The 20,610-nt window shown below is 42.2% G+C and overlaps 1 protein-coding gene across 7 annotated transcripts in view; it reads left to right on the top strand.

The window, feature by feature from the left end:
• The window catches only part of PACSIN3 (protein kinase C and casein kinase substrate in neurons 3), a 28,335-nt gene extending 7,782 nt beyond the window's left edge, over positions 1 to 20,553 (top strand). For 3 of the 7 annotated variants that reach the window (XM_081901688.1, XM_081901690.1, XM_081901694.1), the window contains exons 2-11: positions 11,373 to 11,473; positions 11,874 to 12,030; positions 13,747 to 13,982; positions 14,281 to 14,436; positions 15,164 to 15,339; positions 15,551 to 15,671; positions 16,086 to 16,219; positions 17,102 to 17,167; positions 17,639 to 17,799; positions 20,229 to 20,553. In XM_081901688.1, coding sequence (XP_081757814.1) covers positions 11,420 to 11,473; positions 11,874 to 12,030; positions 13,747 to 13,982; positions 14,281 to 14,436; positions 15,164 to 15,339; positions 15,551 to 15,671; positions 16,086 to 16,219; positions 17,102 to 17,167; positions 17,639 to 17,799; positions 20,229 to 20,344 — 1,377 coding nt within the window. In that variant the 5' untranslated portion in view covers positions 11,373 to 11,419 and the 3' untranslated portion in view covers positions 20,345 to 20,553. Of the gene's footprint in view, positions 1 to 7,257; positions 7,431 to 11,372; positions 11,474 to 11,873; positions 12,031 to 13,746; positions 13,983 to 14,280; positions 14,437 to 15,163; positions 15,340 to 15,550; positions 15,672 to 16,085; positions 16,220 to 17,101; positions 17,168 to 17,638; positions 17,800 to 20,228 lie in introns of those variants that run through there. The other 4 variants (XM_081901689.1, XM_081901692.1, XM_081901693.1 and 1 more) reach the window with 4 other exon arrangements.
• Positions 20,554 to 20,610: the final 57 nt, after the last annotated feature.

A 20,610-nucleotide genomic window follows, 5' to 3' on the forward strand; every position in this document is an offset into this window, starting at 1 on the left:
CTTAAGGTCACACAAAAATGAGAATGTAAGAAAGGTTGTCTATCATCTATCTATCTATATCTATCTTCTGTTTTCAGATGCCCTCTAGCAGCTAATAAGCCTAGGGCAGGGGTCAGCAAACTTTTTCAGCAGGGGGCTGGTCCACTGTCCCTCAGACCTTGTGGGGGGCTGGACTATATTTTTTGGGGGGGGGGGGAGAATGAACGAATTTTTATGCCCCACAAATAAACCAGAGATGCATTTTAAATAAAAGCACACAGTCTACTCATGTAAAAACACGCTGATCCGCGGGCCAGATTTAGAAGGCGATTGGGCCGGATCCGGCCCCTGGGCCTTAGTTTGCCTACCCATGGCCTAGGGTTAAACTCCTTAACTGATTTGTTGTGTATCACCTAGGGCTGTAGAGATTGATGGGATTTGCTACTTTTCAGGCCATTTAGTGTTTGTCCCATCCAGCAGTTTACCTTGGTAATCCTTAAAATAAACCTGGCAGGCCAGTATTACTCTGCTCCCATATTAGAAACGGGTGAGAAAGATGAAGCTGAAAGAGAAGCTTACTAAGGCCAAGCAATGAATTAATAGTGGGGCTGAGCATTGGACTAGAGATCAAGCTCATTGCGTATGCTCTTAACCTTGCACAGTGTAAAAGTGTGTGCCTCTGCATGTCTGATACTGGTTCTAAGGCATGTCTGCACACTCGTTGGTTCTCTGGTTTCAGAGCATCTCTTCCTTAGTTCCTGATGTGTTTGGATTTTCCCTAAGCTTGACTTGAATAATCAATCATATGGTTAATGTTAGATTTTTGAGAAGGTCCACTGTCATAACAAGTCACTTATATAGCTGTTTATAGCAGGAGAGCCTGACATATCAGACCCCCAACATTGTATATCTGAAGTCCATAGTGGAAAATGTTTAGTTTAATCACAAGTGTTTATAGCCCAATGGTAGCTGCTTTTTCTTTAACCATTGCATCAAACAGCCTTTTGCCAATGCCCACTCCTTCCTCTCTCCACTCCCCGGTAAGATTGAATGAAAACCGAGGGACATAAAGATGGTGTTTTGAAGTGGTTTCGTCAGCTTTGATGTGCATTGTAGCCACCACGACCTATTTCAAAATTAAACATTGATTGATCCTGGTTTAAACAGGTTTTGCTTCAGGTTTAAGTGTACTTGTTTGGCTACAATTGGAATCCTACAAAAAATAAAGTTTTATTGGTGAATCTTAACAGTTGAATTACCAGCTCTAGAGGAATGCATAGTATGCAGTTTGTCTAGTCTCCTCTCATCCTGATCAACTTTTTAAAGTGCTTAACTATCAAGTGGACTTTGCTCAAAGTCTAAACTTAATTTCTTCTATGATGCTCCTGCCCATTTTGTTGCACACACTTCTTGTGAGCTTGTCTTTTTACTGCCTGTGCTTGGGAGTAGGGACTGCGAAACAACAGTGCAACCCAACATTGGCATCGTTGAGCTTAGAGGAGGAGTTCTTTCTATGTACCTTGATAAAGTGTAGGAAGTAATCTGCAGTACAAGGTGGCATGGCAAACATCTAAGGGAAAGCATACACCTGTGTTTTCAAGTTGTTTATGTTTTTGTCCCCAGCCTTTTCCCCTTTATCAGTGTGTGTTCTCTTCTTTGCTGCTCAGGATTTCTTCAAATGACTAGTTTTTCTAGGCTGAAGTCCTTGGCAGATGTCTACACCTGGATAAGGCAATTGCTGAAGGCTATGGGTGGTTTTACTAAATCACATGACCTGCTATGTATAACTTTATACAGAGATTGCTCTCTGTATATTTGCTGTGTGCTTTTGCCAACATCTAAATGGAGGTAGTTGTGGTGGAGAACAGACTTAGTGATCCCAAACTGGAAGCATCTTGATAAGTCTCGCCTGTGCTTATAATATGTCTGACAGAGGGCTGCAGAGATAGCATCTGAAACAGAAAACCTGGGATTAAAAGACTCTAATTTTACCGAATGCAGACTAGGGCTCTTCTTCTGGAGTGAGATCATGATTCTCCATGTAGAAATGGGCAGGGTGTGCGAGGGTGTATGGAGAGAAACAATTTGCCAGCAGTACTAACTGGGTGAAGAAACATTCTGAGGAATGTGCCTATAGGGTGGTAATTACATTCTCAGAAACCAGCTATCAGTCTAAAGGGTTTGGGTTGTAAACCCGGCTAATGCTAGCAACATCCTTCCACTTGAGCCCATGATCTCAGCGCTTTTCAGAAAATGTCAATACAGTGATGACAATTTAATGCATATACTGTAGTTTGCAGTTCTAGAATATTGTGACAGAAGCTGCATGGCCAAGAAGGGAATATACTTCCCACACCAAGATTCTATTTTTCGTATAACTATCTTCTGTTAAAAATTAATGTAAATATTTGTAATAAAACAAAGTAATGAGGAGGAAGCATTATTTTGCACAGTATTGTGTGCATTACGCAGGCACAATTACTACTGGAACCAAGTGGAAATCAGCAGTGGACCAGTTTTAAGAATTGCCAGCTAACTTCCTTTTTTCCAACAGGGATGAACCACAGTTAGCTCCTCATGCCCCTTGTTTTGAAAGGGACATTGGAACAGTGTCTTGTTGGGGGGGAAATAACACAGTTGCATCCTGCATTCCTAAACATTAAAGCTTTGGCAATGTGGCGGGGAACATAATTGTGCTATAATGTCATATTGTTTCTGTGAGCTGTTGTATGGCTTCAAACAGTCTTTTTTCAATATGTGAAAAAGATAAATTGGCACGCCTGGAAAAAACTGTCTAGCTTAACTTTCTCAGATGGTCACTTTTAAGTTGGTTTTGTTCTTGTTTTAAATGGGGCAAGAGCCAGGCAAGCACATCCCACATGCAGCTTGAAGTGGTCCAGAACCCCTTGGTTCTGCTGATCGGCATGAGAGGGTAAATAGATAAGGTTATTAGATCAGACTCTGGTTTTATGATGTGCCAAACCTTTAAAGCAGCTGTGGTTGATGGGAGTTGGAGAGCACCAAACATTTGGAAGGCACCAAGTCAGCAAAGGCTGTTCTAAAGCAAAATTCCCATGTGAAGCATGGGCTAAGCAGATCTGGTTGGTGGCATCTCACTCTAGCCCAGGACAGATCATAAGGAAGAAAGTGGCATCGTACATGGTTAGAGGCATAGACTGCAGAGGAGTGAAAAGCTGTTTCTGCCAACTTCTCATCAATCAGTAGGAAGATCCAGATATAAAACATACAGAGATGATGATGATGATGATGATGATGATAATAATAATAATAATAATAATAATAATAATAATAATAATAATAATAATAAATTTATTATTTATACCCCGCCCACCTGGCTGAGTTTCCCCAGCCACTCTGGGCGGCTTCCAATCGAGTGTTAAAAATAATACAGCATTAAATATTAAAAACCTCCCTAAACAGGGCTGCCTTCAGATGTCTTTTAAAGATGTCCATGTTGCACAGCTGGAAAGTTAAAAGCTTTAAGACCTAATTGGGGGAAAGTACAGTGAGTTGGAAGGGCACCTCCAGAGGCTAACAGAGGCTACGCTTTGAAAGACAGCCATCATTATACTTTTTAGAATGTAGCTCTAAGTACTGTACTTGGGATTTTCAGAGTAGTTACTTCCATTCCACTGGCACTAACCATCCTTCGAATGTTGTTTCTATTTGAGGACTAAGTGGTACATTTTGTTTAATGTTGAGAGAGCTGATAAATCAGTTAAATCTGCGCTCCTTTCCATGCTGAGGGAAATGTCATCAAGGTTGTTGTTTTTCATAATTTACCATTTATTAAGGAAAATAATAAAACACAGAAAATTAGTAACTATTTGTTATGAATCATGCCAATTTTTGTAAATCAACACTCATAAAAACGTTCTGGTAACATGTCTGAGCACATCTAAATGCATAGGTTTTTAACTCCATTCTGTACTTTCACTTTCAGCAAATTTGAATCAATATCTTAACATCTTTAAAAAATATATTTTTATTAAAGTTTTCTTGGTTTACAAAGGTATGTGCAATGTCTGTTTTTTCAAGTTACATTTTCCATAGGTCAGTTTCATTTGTTGAGACATTAGGGTTACATTAGGAAGAAAAGGGGGGGAAGAGGTGGAGGGGGGGAAAGGTGAGTGGGGGTGGGGTCAGGAGGTGATCTTTCTAATTTGTTTAATGTATGTGTGGGGTTTTGTGTCAGCGTCACTTGTGCAGGTTCTCTTTGCTATTCGCTTGTGTTCCTTTGGTGGTGAGAGAAGTTGGGGTTGGCCTAAGGTGCGGTTGCTTGTTTGTGATTGGCTGTGTTTAACTTTGTTTTCATGTGTGAGTGGGGTGTGTGTGTGTTTTTGAATCAGGTTAGCCGTATTGATTCGCATGCTGTTGGTGGATTCTTGTCGTTGTCTTGTTGGGCTGTGTATGTGATAAAGGGGAGCCATATAGGTATCTTCTTCTATTTGTCCTCTTGTCAGTTTCAGGTTTTTCATGGATGGTGGGCCCTCCCGACTCAGCTCTTCCATCTGCTGTTCCCAGGCATGTTTCTCCCCGCACTCCTTTTCCCCTCCCCAACCAAAGAGGCCTCTGAATTCTGCAGAAGAGGCTGGTGTACAGCTGTTGGTCTCTAGGGTTCTACTTCTGGATGGCTCTGAACTTTGCCTTTCATGTTGTTTTGGATTTTCTTCTTGGAGGAAGTAATTGAGTAAACTAGTTAATAGCAGCAGAAGTGTGAACAATGAATCTCTCTATCATCAAAGCAGAGGAACTGATTACAATGAGTAACAGAAAAATGGAGTTAGAGTAAATACCCCCCCCTTTCCTTTCCTTTTGCTCCATTTTGTAATAGCTACACAGCCCTTCATATTAATGAATCCCTATAAATGTATCTTTGTCTTCACAAAGTTTTTTTTAAGAGTTTTGTTCTGATATAATAGCTTAGAAGTCCCCCCTCCAAAATACAGTGGTACCTCGGGTTACATAACGCTTCTGGTTACAGACTCTGCTAACCCAGAAATATTACCTCGGGTTAAGAACTTTGCTTCAGGATGAGAACATAAATTGTGCTCCGGTGGGGCAGCGGCAGCGGGAGGCCCCATTAGCTAAAGTGGTGCTTCAGGTTAAGAACAGTTTCAGGTTAAGAACAGACCTCCGGAACGAATTAAGTACTTAACCCGAGGTACCACTGTATAGGGATTATTATATCAGGCAGTGTTCACCTGGCTGGTGCTTTGAAGTGCTGGAACACATTCAGTTGTTCCCTGAGTACATCGGGCACAACTAAAGGGTAAAAATGTATGTTCTGTATGTTAATAATAATAAACAGAGTTGTCTGGTAGTCTGACTGGGAAACTTGCTTGGGTACATGCCTGAAGCAAATATTGAGTGCTGCTAAACCTAGAGCAATTTCTACATTACAGAAATAGGTAAAAAAAAATAAACCCTCTGTCCTGAAAAGAACCACGAATCTTCACAGTGAAACAAGCCATCAAACTCTCCAAACTGTAAATAGGACTTGGTGGCCAATATTTTATTCTTTTTGCAGTGATTCCTAATGTAAATAAAACACATTAAATATAGTCCCACAAACTATTTTAAGTCTGTAAATATGTTTTAAAAAATGAAATATCCATGTGCAATGGGTTGAAAATTATAAATTTTGCCCCATGGTTTGGTGTTTTGTTTTTTGGTTAATGCACAATTTTTCTGCTCTACTTGGCTCCTCTTGTTCCTTGGCTAGGGCACAGTACACAGATTGTGTCATCCTTGTTCATAAAAGCACTTGCAATCAATGAGAATGTCATGGCAAATAACAGGAATTCTAAGGGAAACATGAGGAATGCATGCAGTTTTTGCTACTGATCTAGTTATGTCTTTGGTTCAGTTGTTTTAGGAAGAGGTTGAAGAATGTATGAATCATTTGCAATTTATCAATTAGAGAAAAGCCTCACTGTGTTTGTGTTTATTGTGCTACAGTAGCTTTCCCCCAACCCTGTAGTCAAAAATATCTGGAAGGCACCAGATTGGGGGAGGCTGCATTATAACAAGAAAGCTTGGTTTAAATATTAGGGAAACTATCTGACTCTGATGTAAGCTGCCAAATAGGAAAGCAGGACAGCCAAGCTCTTCGAGGCTTGTCCAGAAGTGAATGGATCCTGTCCTCTGAGGGATGGTTTGGGAATGAACTCACTCCTACAACATAGAGACGGGAGGGAGCAGATTGGTTAAATTTATTGAGCTGGAAGTGATCTGGCTTTCATAAGTAAGTTGACACTGAGGTTAGAAATGTACATGACACAAATGGCAAAATGCTTTGAAAGTACTGAAGTACTGTAACACAGCTGATTCATCTGGAGATGAGTCAGGAGAAGTGATACCATTACATATTAAAGTTAAAAATACCCCACCTTCAGCTGATGAGGGTGGTAACAAGCAAATATTTAGCTGTGAGCACATATGCTATAAAATGGTACTATTTAGGTGCTTGGAGAAAGGTGAGGATTTATTCTCTCACCTATTTCTGCATTAATGAATTAATGGTGTCTTTTCCGTTAGATGTGGCACATTTGTTCACTTTCAGAGATAATGAAAGAAAGGTGGAAGCTGGAGAGCTCTAATTTCTCAACTGAGCAATAGCTATCTTGTTCCCCACTTGGATTGAAGGCAAAATAAAATGTATGGTTGTCTGTAGAACTGCTGTGGACTGCATTCTGAATAAATTGGTGTCTGTTGGCAATACGAATTACAGTATCCTGAAACTAAGAAAATTATATGCTTAATGTTAGAGAAACATCTACGAAGTCATAGCTTTGGAGACGGGCTGGCTAAGCATATAAAGTCTAGTACAGATTTTTGAGGTACAGAAATATATTGGGCCCATATTACTGACTATCAGGAGCACAGAGGAGTGTTGAGTCTTTGATCTGGCAAGCTGGTCTGTTTACATTGGAGACATCCAATATGGTTCCATTTGCAGTTATTAACTGCTCAGAGATTTAAGAAGCTGAGTGTCCTGAAATCCCTTAAGTTGACTCTTCTCTGGCTTGCTGTTTTGCCAAGGTTTCTGGTGTGGAAATGTCATCTCCTGCTTGGAAGATGTGTCACTTGTGGGACTGGAACACTTAGCTAAATCTTCTCTGAAACTGGATCAGGCATTTGAAATAGGCATAGATTCCAAGGGAGAGGCCGGGAAATGCTCGTTCCTGGCTGCTTTCTCAACCAGGTGACTCTTCCTTAGGGAGTGCCCCCTGGACAAGGAAAAACACCCATTGCACAAGTGTGCATGCATAGGATTTACTTGCTGCTGTTCAGCACAGGAGCAACAGCTCCTTTGTTGAATACTGTACTAGCTTATCAAGCTCCTCTTCAAAAAGAATACTGTGTTTAAAAGCTTTACTGTGCCATAGCTGCAGCCCACAAAGTGAACTTTGGGTCACTCCAAAAATGTGAGTACTAGTGTTTCTTTATGTGCCATCTTAAAGGCCCTATGGATTAACTACAGGTGGCGGCAATGCAAATCTTAAAATTTAATCTAAGCAGTACAGGTATTTCCTGTTGCTTTGCTTGTTTCTTTACTGAATGATGACATGTTTCTTGCTTTTTGTTTTCTTTGTTATTGGCGTCTAATTTGTATTGCGTGCAATGTACTTTTGTTGGTTTGTTTGATTATATTATATTAAGTCTCAATAATACATTGTAAAATCTAAGCTAAGATTATTTATCATTGAAGTTGATACAGAACAGCCTCTGCTCCTCACCATAAAGTTTGTCATTAGCTCTTGGTGGCTGTTGCTCCGTCACTTGTGCTCACATCCTGGCTAGTATTGTCAGCAGGTCTTCTTGTGACACGAGGTAGCAGGGAAGATAGAGAACACAGCAGGGACCTGGAAAGGCTTCTTGTCTTGGAATCCACTTTCCCAGAGGTCTACTGAAAGATGGCTTTGTTCTTGTTTATTTGCAGAATAATTAATATTAATAGTAAAATAATGACTGTGGGTAATGTGGTTTCAATGGAGTGATTGAGAAAATATTCCTGAAGTATGAAGAGAAAGTAAGTAATGAGTAGGTAGGGGGTCCTGCGGGTCCTAAATAGAACCATGTCAGGCTGGATCCCTTACTCCAGTTTGGAAACACTGGAACATGAGTTTATCCCAGTTGACAAACCTCATTGGACTTTGAGCCCCAAGTCCCGTAAAGATTACCTCTACTAGCTGATGTGTGCTGCACGTTTGGATGCAACATAGGGTAATAAAATTCATTAGCTTTTATCTGGTCACAATAGGTTGGATACCCAGTGGGCAGCTTGTCTGTTGGTGTGTGCTGCTGCCAACCACAGAGGCACCGAGTGGAAAAACTTCAGGTGGTTGCACTTTTCTTAAACTTCCACTCAAGTGCCCAGGCACCACCTGGGTGTATTAAAGGGTGGTGCACAGGGAGAGGTTCTGTTTTCAGTAAATCTATACAGGTGGATAATTTATAGCCAGGCTTCCTGGAATGTGTGGGCATGTGACAACAGCAGTCCATATGTTTCAAAGCTATAGGTCAAATAATTCAAGTAATGAGGAATTCCCCCCCCCCTTTAAATTCTGGCTTGTTCTGCATTTGCCTCCCAACACAAACATTCTCAGCTTTAACTCTAGAAACTGAAGAACTGGATGCTTTAATTTGTTTGATTTGGCATCTTAAAGTCATTTAAATACCACTGAGCTGCAGATTCGGGACTATGTTTTTTGTGAATTTGGTGTTACAGAATGGTAGCTTGGATCTAGAGTTTGTATGTTCTAAAAACAAAAGAAACTCAGACAGGGAGAAAGTGCTTATAATTTGAGAGGGAGGAGGGTGTTGGAGGGACACAATTACTATAGTTAGAGAAACTCAATCCACTGTAGAGGAGTTAACCTTTCCCAAACAAGTATATTTAAGTTCTTAAAGCAAAAACAAAATGACTGGGCTACCCCATGGGTCACTGCTACAGCAACTTGACTTCTTAATTATTACACTCTGGGCTCTCCCTAGTTTAGCTCGCAAGGAATCAGCAGTTGTGTAGATGTGTTTAATAACTTAAGTGGTCCCTGTATGAGCATCCCCACATGGTTCTGTGCATAAGTCAATATATATTCTGCCTGCAGAAGTTTGCAGCATTGCTTGGGGCCCAGTCAGAGCAAATCCAGCTGGGTAAACTTCATTTCCTAGCTTTTCAGATAGAAGAAATCACTTGTTGACTCAAATTATGTGGAAGCTGAATTTTGATTGTCCAAAGGATATTTATTGTTCAATGAGTGTTGTTTTTATTTAAAAATGAGATGCATCTTTGAAAACCATAAATAAGCATCATTTTTATCTTGGCTGTAGGGTGCCCAGAGGAGGAAGTCAGGCAGATTAATTGGGGCAGGTGTGAGAGCTGGGCTGTGGGCCAGTGCTGCCTGGACAGGGGATCCATGTTTGTGTTGGCTCCTTCCGGTTGGTGAGGAGCTGTTGCTTTGTACAGCTGTCCTGACTGGGCCTTTTCATACCACCCTGATACTTCTAAACTCTGGGGTAATATCTTTTTACACTAGGACTTGGCATATTTCCAGTATATTTGCTAGAGAGTGACACCTTGGATTGCAGGGGGTAGCTGCTCCTGTTGCTATATTTGAGGGTGCCCCTCCCTAGATTCTGCTGAAACTGAGAAGTACACTCTGGGTGAGAGGGTTTTCTTAGTTGTCAGATGAAGTAGCTATATTTGAGTCAGACCAGTGAGAATTGGCTACAAAGCTGTGTTGGCTCCACTTTTTCCAGTGTACTAAGCAAGCACTTTAAGAACCTAGAGACTCCCTTCCACCCCTTGGTATCTGGCAGCCTTGTGTTTGGGTATGTAAATCTGTAACGAAACTGGGACTCTTAAAACGTGTGTGAGGGAATGTGAGCCTAGTTTGTTGGGACGGAGTCTTTGGGCTTGCTTGGTAGCTGATTTAACTTCCTTGGTGGTAAGGTGAGCTAGGGCTGTTAGGAGTTTTCAGTACCTAAACCAGGAGCGTGCATTTTAAAAAGGCTTTCCCACGTGACAGGAGAGGGCCGATGTGGCAACATAGCAGTGGCTTAATCTCCTTCTGTTTGGGTGCCAGTTTTTCTCTTAAGGATCTCTCGGAGCATTCAGTATCATGGAAACTATTGCTACAAGCGTTTGAAGGGAGGATGAAACCCAGTCCTTTGTACCATGGGAGCTCTGCCTTGCCATGGGAGCAAGCTGGATACCTTTCCAGGGTGTGGGGGAGCTTTTTATAGCAAGGAATGTGCAAGAGGCAATGAGCAACAGTCAAGTATGTCCATCAGTCATTAACCATGAGCTAACCTTTATAATGAGCTATGATAATGGAATCCTCCTGTCACCAAAACAGGCTGTGGAGGGTGCCTGGGAACCTCTATTTTTGCTGTATACATTACATGCATGCCAGCTGAGACCACTGACACAGTCTTACTAGAACTGTAGTGACTAGATAAGCATGTGTATATTGCCGAGTGAATGTGAGACCGAGGAAGTGGTTTTAGGGTAGCATGACCAGTGCGCCAGAACAGAACAATGCTATAGGACAGAGCACAAGAGGTGGGGGTTCCAGGTGCCACTAAAATTTGAGAGCCCAAAGTCTGCCACTGGAGGCTGCTAGGGTGAAAAGTGAGCAAATGCACTACAGTGTAGCCACTCTTGTGGTGGTAAGATATAACTATGGTCTGCTTAAACCCAAGAGCTCAAGCACTGACAATATTATTTTGTTCTGTTAAACAGCTTGGTAAGTTATTTTCCTTCCAGAAAGGGAACAAACAAAAGTCCTTTGATAATACCGTAAGAATCAAGGCAGTCTGCAGAACCTTGGAGATTGACTGATGACATTAGCTTTTTGTAGGCAATGTAGTAATTCTGAATATTACATAGGGGCTTGGATGTACTGAAATGACACATCTAGTCCCTTAAAAATCTATATACAGTGTTCCTCAGTGGATTCAGCTGTTGCAGGAGCAGCTTCCAGATTTCTCCCCTGGGATAGAGATCCCTTACCAGAGATGCCTCCCACACTCCTGACTGTGAACTGAATTGGGAAAGTAGGCAGCTGGGGTGAATGTGCCTTTGTACACTTGGGCATGTCCCAGTCTGGCCCTAACCCAACTCCTCTCAGCATCACAGAAAAGACTTGTCCTGTAAGTACTTTGTGCTACTAGTGGTCTTGTATGTGAAGATTCCCCCACAAGGAACCAGAAGGCCTACCTCATTCTTGTCCCTGTAGATAGTGCCCGACATTCCTATATAATGGGGCTAGCCTATTTGGGTTTGGATGACACTCTACTTTTCTGTGTCTCATTGGAATTGCCATGTTCTGTTACATATACAGTTATTTTGCTTTTCTTCCCAGCTGCTCCAAAATCTGCAAAAATTCTCTGCTGCAAGGAAACCAGAGTGATGTCATCAGAAGATGATACCGGTGGGGAGGCACCCAGTGGCAGTTTCTGGGAGGTAAGTGAGGGCAAGATGGAAATAAAAGGGTTTCCCTTTGTCTAGAGTCACATAGGATGTGCTAAGAAATACTACATCAAACTTGGTTTCAGTACCTCCTGGCAGAGAAGTACTGACAGCAAGCCTAGGACAAGTTGTCATTGGCTGCCCCTTTTTTAAATGGTTCCACAATCCTTAGTGCTGCTGAATAATAATAATAATAATAATAGTCCCTGGAATGTGTCCATAACAGACAAGCCAGTTACCGCCCCGCCTTCCTTGCTCCAGCTGAGAATTTGGGTGGGGTCCTGGGATGGGAGTGAACCTAGAGCTCAGAAGCCTTCAAAAGGCTTGCCTGTTCTGCCTAAAGATATATCTGAGATGTGTGCAAGAATGACTGATGGTGTTAATCTAATTTCAGCCTGGCAACTACAAGCGGACAGTGAAGCGGGTGGATGATGGCAGCCGGCTGTGTAACGACCTTGTCTCCTGCTTCCAGGAGCGAGCCAAGATTGAGAAGAGCTATGCACAGCAGCTAACAGACTGGTCCCGCAAATGGAGGACTGCTGTGGAGAAGGGTACGGTACAGAAAGCACATCACTCAGGATGGAACTCCTGTCTCTTTAGGGAGGGGGAGGGAGGGGGCACTTTGAAGTCCTGTGCAGGGAGACCCCAACACTTCGAGTTGGCTTTCCCCCTCAGCTAAGAGTTAATGAAATAGAGGTGCTAACCTGGCAACCATGAGCAAGATAACATCGTATCGTGGGGTTAGGCAGGGAAAACAAAAAGTTAATAAATTTGGAGAGGAATGTTTAAGGGGAGAGAGAGGACAGAAACCTTTCCAGATGTAGCAAGGATATAGTAAAGGATTAGATTTAGTTTGAAGTGTATTATGGGAAAAACTTTTTGGTTTTCATTTTTGTTCTTCTAAGTGTCAGTATAAACATTTTTCTAGTATTAAAGACATAACATAGTTTAATTGACATGTGGCTGGTATGCTCTATATTTCTCCCTTTTTTATTTACCTACCCAGCAAATATTTAACTTTTTATTTGTTGGGTTATTGTGTGGTTAAAATTTATTTTTTTAATAAAAGAAAATAAATGTGTTATTTGTTCCATTTTCCACTACTGTTGTTATGGAGGAATCTGCTCAAATTAATTATCATACAAGAAATGGCTTTGTTAAAACAAGTAAAGCTGATGAAGGGTTTTAGTTTTGTGGGAATGCCCTCAGAAAGTCGATGGCAGGGGTGAGGTCTCTGCAGCCCACTGGCCAGATTTGGTCCTCGAGGTCATGTTCCCCAAACCACACCCACCTGCCCCCATATGTGACATCAGGTGTGGGGCAGATAGAGACACAACTCGATCAGCTGTGGGACCAAGTTCTCTGTGGAGAACTCAATCACGCAGGTGATGTCTGCAGAAAGCATGGTTGAAGTCACTTCCCTTCAGCTGTTGGACACTTGAGTTCAAACCTGCTTGGTTGGCTGCATGACTCATGGAGCTGATCCCTGAAGGAGGCAACATTGCAAGCCTTAAACTCGGTACTTTGCCAAGCATAGGGCTGGCAGCACCCCTTGTGCTGCGGTTCACAAGATACTTTGACAGGTGAGTGGGGCAGCTGCCTCACAGGTGGGTTGATCCACCCACCAGTCAAAAGTTGGCTTGCGGAATGGGGGCATGGATAACCATCTGACCTACTGGGCCAAAACGATTCCCCATCCCTCGTCTATAGGATAAATTCTGAGGGAAAGAAAATTTTACTTTCATGGCTTTCAGCTACTGTCCCATTAACTGAGTGCTAAGTGCCACACAGGTCAGAAGAATTCATCAGCCCACAGAATCTGGTCAACAGAAAGACTTGTAGGAGGAGCAAAAAGTAACCGGGCACAGTATACTGGGAAGGCTATGTGCGATGGTAACAAGTATGCAATGAGAGACTTGGGTGTAGGTTGGAGGACTGCCAGTACAACTCTGGATGATCATTTCTGGGATTATAAAGATGGGGAGTCAATCAAGTCTTTATGCCAAAGAGACTGAGCAGAAGTTTGTTGGCACACACTCTAGTTGCAGTTACCTAGGGTTGAGCTCAGCAAACTTTCTGTAGGAGGCAAATGCACCGCCTCACACTACTATCAATATATGTTCTTCCCATGCAGCTCTTTCTTTTTGAGCAGTAAATGTACTTTTGAGATAGATGACTTTGGTAACAAACCAAGCCTGGCTTCCAAACCTGGTTCCTTCTGTACTTGCATAATTACGTTGCCATGTCATCTTTGTTGGTTCATCTAGGCCCTCAATATGGCACACTGGAAAAAGCCTGGCATGCATTCCTGACAGCTGCAGACAAACTTAGTGAGATCCATCTGGAAGTACGGAACCGCCTGGCTGCTGAAGACTCAGACAAGATCAAGGCCTGGCAGAAGGAAGCCTACCATAAACAGATGATTGGTGGCTTCAAGGAGACAAAGGAAGCAGAGGATGGATTCCGCAAGGCCCAGAAGCCCTGGGTGAAAAAATTGAAGGATGTGAGTAAGAAGTTGCAAGCAGGAGATGGGGGAATAAACAGACTTATCAAACATCTCGATAGGCACCCTTGGAATTATTTGATTAATCAGCGTTATGGCCTGGGACTTAACAGATGGCAAAACAGCTCAGTCAGCCTATTGTCCAGCCTCATGTTGCTGGTCATAGGTTAGGCAGTGTTGAGATGTAAATTGTACTTTGCTGTTTTCCTGCCACTTCCTTTTGAATACAGCTGCTTGTCTCTGTATGTGATGGGGAATACCACTGCTGATACATTATTCCATATGGTATCTCTGTTAGGTGGAAACTTCGAAAAAGAATTACCATAGTTCTCGTAAGGAGGAAAAGACGGCACAGACACGTGAGAATCATGCCAAAGCCGATTCCTCTGTATCGCAGGAGCAGATGCGTAAACTGCAGGAGCGTGTCGAGAAGTGTGCTCAAGAAGCAGAGAAGGTAGGTAATGCTGGAAGGTGGTACTTTGGCCATTGACTCTCTTTAGATGAGGGAGAGTCCTAAAAGCAGGAACAAAAATCAGGGCCTTTTCTGTGGTGGCCCACCTGCCTATGGAACGGTGCCAGGGAGTAGTTAGGCAAACTCTGTCACAGATCTCTCTTAAGCAGACTTTTCAAAGCTTTTTTAGAATGACCTTTAGAGATTGAAAGGTGATGGCGGCAATAGCTGGTTTTGTCTTATTTTCATGTTTGAATACAATGTGATTTTATAGTTGTATAATTCTTTTGTGTGTTTTGAATAGCATTTTACTGTTTGTAAACTGCTTTGTTAGGTAACCAACCAGAAAAGTGGCATGGCAGTTAAAAAAATTAAATACAAGAAACAAACTTTATTTTGGATCTTTGTCTCTGACTAAATTCTGTGGGTGGAGAGGCAGCCCAGTGCTTCAATGGATAGTCCTTTAAACAGATGGGCCCTTGCCCTTGGCTGCAATATTGGCTGCCCCCTAACCAGACAGAGAACTCAGAAAGCATCAATGCCCTGTTGAGCCCCTAAACTGAATGGTGCTCATGGAAGAGAGCTGTATAAGTCAATTACTATACTCTCATTCAACTGGTGAAACTAAAAGAGTAACCAGCAAGAAACATGAGTCCCACCTTGGTCCCAATACTCCTGAGTATTATAGGCAGTCAACAGTTCACAAATGTTTTGTTTTGGTTCCCTGCAGTGCAAGGATCAGTATGAGAAGATGCTGGATGAGCTCAATCGCTACAACCCTCGGTATATGGAGGACATGGAACAGGTCTTTGAGGGCTGTCAGGAAGCAGAATGCAAACGGCTGTGCTTCTTCAAAGAGATGTTCCTGGATCTGCACAACCATCTGAACCTGTCTACCAATGATAGGTGTGTGTGTGTGTGTGTGTGTAAGTAAAAGAGGGCTTCCCTGCCCTTATTGCATCCTATGGGATGAGAACTATTTAAGGTGTTTTTGCCCTTGGAAGGCTACATCTCCTGGTACTGTAGGAACATATTTCTGTTTGTCCTTTCCTACGTGCCTATGTAGCTTTCCAAACAGAGTCCCTTATGCTTGTTGTGTGTTTCTTCATGCCTGCAGCTTCCATGCACTTTACCGGGATTTGTATCAGGGAATAATGGCTGCAGATGACCAAGAGGACCTGAAGTGGTGGCGTCAAACCCACGGACCAGGCATGGCTATGAACTGGCCTCAGTTTGAGGTAAGCCATCTCTCTCTGGTGGGAAATAGTAGGGAACTTGCCCCCTTTAGGTTGTAAAGTAAGTCGTGTATTTTATTATCCTGCTGAAATCAGCACTCGCCACTATTTCTCTATGGAACAGAAACGAGATGCATAATATACCTGGCATGATAGGAACATGCAAAGCTACCAGCCCAGAGTATTTGTCAATCTAACCAAATATTGACTACACTGCACTCCAGGGTGAAACCTGTTCCATTTTTAGTGGCGTTGTCTGGGATCAAACCTGGGACCTTGTTCTGCAAATAAGCAAGAAGTCCTCCTCCACATAAAGGATGTCCATTGCCTGTGTTGGATTGGGGGGGAAGAGGAAGCATTCAATTAATCTTCTGAAATATTTTTGGAACTAGAGACTGATAACTTTCTCCCCTCTAGGAATGGTCTTTGGAGACACAGAGGCCAATCAGCAAGAAGGAAAAAAGTGGGAAAAGCGGTGAAGATGTGACTTTGACTAGCATTGTGCCTGCAGGTGATGGTGTGAAACAGACCCCTACACCGACAAAGCAAAGGCAAGTTGCAGCCTGCAACACTCGGGTTCTAGAGCAGAGAAGGCAGTGTTTTACTGTATTTTTGGTTTCTATGGAAGCCGCCCAGAGTGGCTGGGGAGGCCCAGCCAGATGGGCGGGGTATAAATAAATTATTATTATTATTATTATTATTATTATTATTATTATTATTATTATTATTATTTTATTTTTATTATTGCAGGATGCAAAAATGGGTATAGCAATACCTTCCGCTTCCCCTTGAGAATATGAATTCCCATTAACAAGAGCATACAGAGGCTAGGTCCTTGCAAATTGTGAGATAAATGTCACAGTCTGGTGGAATGCAGGGCTGTTGTTAGACCTGCTGGAAGGGCAGGAGCTATAACTGGCACTGTGCCTCTCCTCTGTCCCGCCCTGATGTAGCTCTGCCTCTGCTTGTTCCACCCGAGGACGCTGGCAGGATTTTCCTCTCCAGCTGTTGCTGATCTCAGGGAAAGAAGAATATTCCTCCAGCTGCAACAAAGGCAGTTCTGGATTCTTGATTTGCATCTGTTCACTAAGAAGAGAGATGTCAGCTGGCCAGGCCCTTCTTACTCAAACACAGTTCATGTTAGTTCTACGGTGAAGTTAGTAGATAGCAAACATTCTGGCTTTTGTAGCTGGGTGCTTTGCATTCAAACCCCGACCAGATGGCATACTGAGCATGCTGGTCCAGTGGCTGTTGGCACAAGATTACAAAGAAGGAAAAGACAAGAGAAGTACAGGAAATAATAAATTCCTATCTTAACCTTTACTGCAATGTAGAGTCTGCTTTTGTTAACACGAATATCACCGGCAGTAGCTATTCTGCAGCATAACCTTGCCCTTTTCTCGATTTAAAAAGGCTTGTTTGCCAATCCACAGGTATTCATACCAGGAGGAGCAAAACAGTCACTTCTATGATACCCTGAAGGCCTCGGCCTGTATGAAGTTAGTATGAAACTTAAGACTACTTAGGGTACCTGTTTCCTTGCTTCTCCTTTGCTGTAGCTTCTTAATACTTTCTAGTTAAGGAGATGGGCAGTGTTAGCACACTCTTTTTCAATTTCTCCCAAATAGACACCTTTTTAGCTTTCTTCAAATAGACCACCTTCTCTCTACCCTGATTGTAGTCACTTAGGGCTTTTAATGTAGTTATTTCCAGAACTGGTCAAGGTTACTGGAAAGACTGTGTTTTTGAACACCTGCTATTCTGCTCATTCTCTTTCTTTCTCTCCCCCCACTCCCCCCCCCGGCTAATGGTGGCTTCTTTGCCTTCCATGTTTTGCATCTTCCTCTTATTTGTTCTTCTCCTAGAAAGATGCATGATTTGGAAATGGGACGCTTTAAATAAAGAAGGAGCTTTGGGTTTTAAATGACCTTTCTTTCCCATTCTTCCTCTTCCCCTATCCCCTTGCACAGTGGAGGGAAAGAAGAAATCTCAGAGTGGTCGGATGAGGACACTCCCAAGAAGCGCCCAGAAGTCAATGGGCATGAGGACGACATAAAGGTACCAGGCGTGCGGGTGCGAGCACTGTATGATTACGCAGGACAAGAGGCTGATGAGCTGAGCTTTAAAGCAGGTACAAATGCACTAATCTTCTAACTTGCTTGCTAGTGTGCTTTTGGGGTATGGATGGAAATTTTCCAGTAGGACCAGGATGGCCCCAGGACGCCTGTTGCCCAAACACTTGAGTTTTCTGAGAGAATCCTATAATAAACTGAGCCATTTATGAAAGGGGTCAGCAGCATGCTAAGAAATTGCAGAGAGAGAAAGAACCAATGGGGCACTTTTTAACTACTGGGAAAGACGGAGGATAGATAAATTACTTCAAAGTTCTTCCAAAGGGACAGGAAAAGGCATGGACTTGCTCCCAATATGGGCTCTGTGGTATGAGACTATGAAGGAAGATGGCAATTGCTTCAAGTTGCTATTCTTTCTTTAAAAATGCTTTTATTAAGTTTTGTAGATACAGGAATATAGTGGCAGAAGATAGGGAAGAAAAGAGCCCTACCCTCCCTAGATTCCCCTAATCTGATGTGAGCAATTCTCATCCCAAATTGTCTTTCCATAGAAGTCGTCTCAATATCTGAAATAAAACATGACCAGCTATCATAAAACTTGGTTGGTTGTTCATTTCTTCTGGCATGTAGCTCGTGAGTCAATTTTTCCATTAGTGCCAAGTTCCATGCTTGAATATTCCACTGCTGAGTTAGCATCCCGGGATCTCCAATGCTTGGCAATAGAGATGCTGCTATTCCCGAGACTTCCTGTATGTAGCTGGGCCTGGCCATTTGTGCTCCATTTATTTTCCATGCCAAATGGCCAAAAACACTTCAATATACCAGGACTCTGTTCCCTTGCTCAGTGGCGGTGAAAGCAGAGCTGCGTATTGAGAAATAACACATAAAGGGGAACTTGGGAGCAGGAGTCTTTCACAAGAAGCTGGCAAATTCTGGAACTGAGCAGTGATTTAACATAAACTTTCAGCACTATATGCCAGCCCAGGTGGAGAGGCAGTCATCTGTTGTCACCAGTGACATAAAATGAACATTATCACACACCTGTTTCTCTGGATGGTTGTGAGCATGGTAATGCTAGCCTTGCTCTGGGGCTAGTGGCTTGCCACATGGCCAGAGCCACAACACAATAAACTTAAATAGATGCCTTATGGTTAGTGATCATCCGATTCCACACTAAAATAGTTTTTATATCCACCAGCCTGATCTACTGGGAAGCACATAGGAATAGGGGCCATCTGGATCTTGGGGATTTCATTCATGCTTTAAACATGTATTTATAGAAATGTGATTGTTTTTCTTTTTTACAGGTACTAAAATCTTTCAAAACCCAGCACTTGGGTTTGCATGAAACATGCATTGCTGAGTTATCATTATTAAATATTCTAGTACCAACTTACTTTGCTTGATCTGCCTATAGTAACTAATTAAAACAGGAGTACTACAAGAATATCTGTAGCATGAAATAAGTACAAGAAGTAGATCCAAACTGCTTTTTGGTTTATCATTTGTGAAAAATCCTTCCAGGCACCATCCTGGTTTGCTTCTGCCTGTCATGTTGTCTTATTTATTTATAAAATACTTGTATACCACTATATCAAAGCAGTTTACAGCAGTAAAAGCGTAAAAAGTTTAAAAAATATGTCTATGAGGATAGGGACGCTGAGCTTTCTATACTTGGTTTGCTGTGGTTTGTCTAGCTTACTGCATGTGAGCTGAATTTATTGATCTCTGTCAAAGAACAATTCATCAGTTTTTCTTTTTGCTTTGCCAGGGTCGTAGTGTATACTCAAGGGCTTATGGGAACTGGGTCACTCCTCTTTTTAAAACCTATTGGTGCATCTTCCCCATCTAAATACTTCAATAACATGCAATTGTATAGTTTTAATGCAGACATTTTGTTATTTCACTGAGTCAGTTGAACTGATGCACTATTTTCCTTTTGTTTCTGGAAATGATATTTTAAATTGTTCTCCTTAAATAGAAAGTTGGAGCAAGTGCCGATGCGTTTTTTAAAAAGGCATTCTCTGGATGGTTACACCCCTTTCAGGTGGTCTTTAACTTCACTGATGTGTAAATTTTGCATGGTAGTTGACCATTCAGCATGAGTCAGTTGAGATGACAAGGGCAGCTGGAGAGGGTATCACTGTCTAGGAAGCATCTTCTGGCTGCTAATGCCCAAGAGCTTTTAAGGTGCTTCTCTGTTCAATAATGGCTTTGTTCCAGTAGGCCACTATAATATAGTTGTATGGAGAATGAAGGCTAACACTGACCCTAAACTCGTTTGGAAATGAGACACACAGATTTCAGTGGAATTGTTATTAAATAAGTGTGCATGGTATCTCAACCTTAGCTTCACTTCCATATGTGCGCATTGCCAGCATCTCTGGAAACCAGAAGGGAAAAGAAAGCAAGTCTCATTTCATTTTAGTGAATATCTAAACCAATGAAACTTGCCTTGTTATTCATTCTGAGATTTTTCTTCCTCTAGGTGAAGAGCTCATGAAGATCAGTGAAGAGGATGAACAGGGCTGGTGCAAAGGCCGGCTTCAGACCGGTCAGGTTGGACTATATCCTGCTAATTATGTTGAGAAAGTCATTTCATGATTGCTTCCTCCCTTCCCCCTTAAGGTGTGCACCCTGCAAGCATTTTCTCCAGAGGTCACCAAATCATTGGCCTCCAACTTGCATCAAAAACCATGAAAACAATCTGGAACTTTCTGAGGACACTCTTATTGTAACCAACGCTTCCTTTTAAACATCTAGAATTATGGTGATGATTTTTTTTCTAATAAAGGTATATAAAATTTTCTGAATCCTGTGCGTTATAATGGAATAGAAGGTGGAAAATGCCCCGTGAAGCGCAAAGCACC

This window comes from Podarcis melisellensis (genome assembly GCF_964234715.1).
Source record: "Podarcis melisellensis genome assembly, chromosome: 1".
Lineage (NCBI taxonomy): Eukaryota > Metazoa > Chordata > Lepidosauria > Squamata > Lacertidae > Podarcis > Podarcis melisellensis.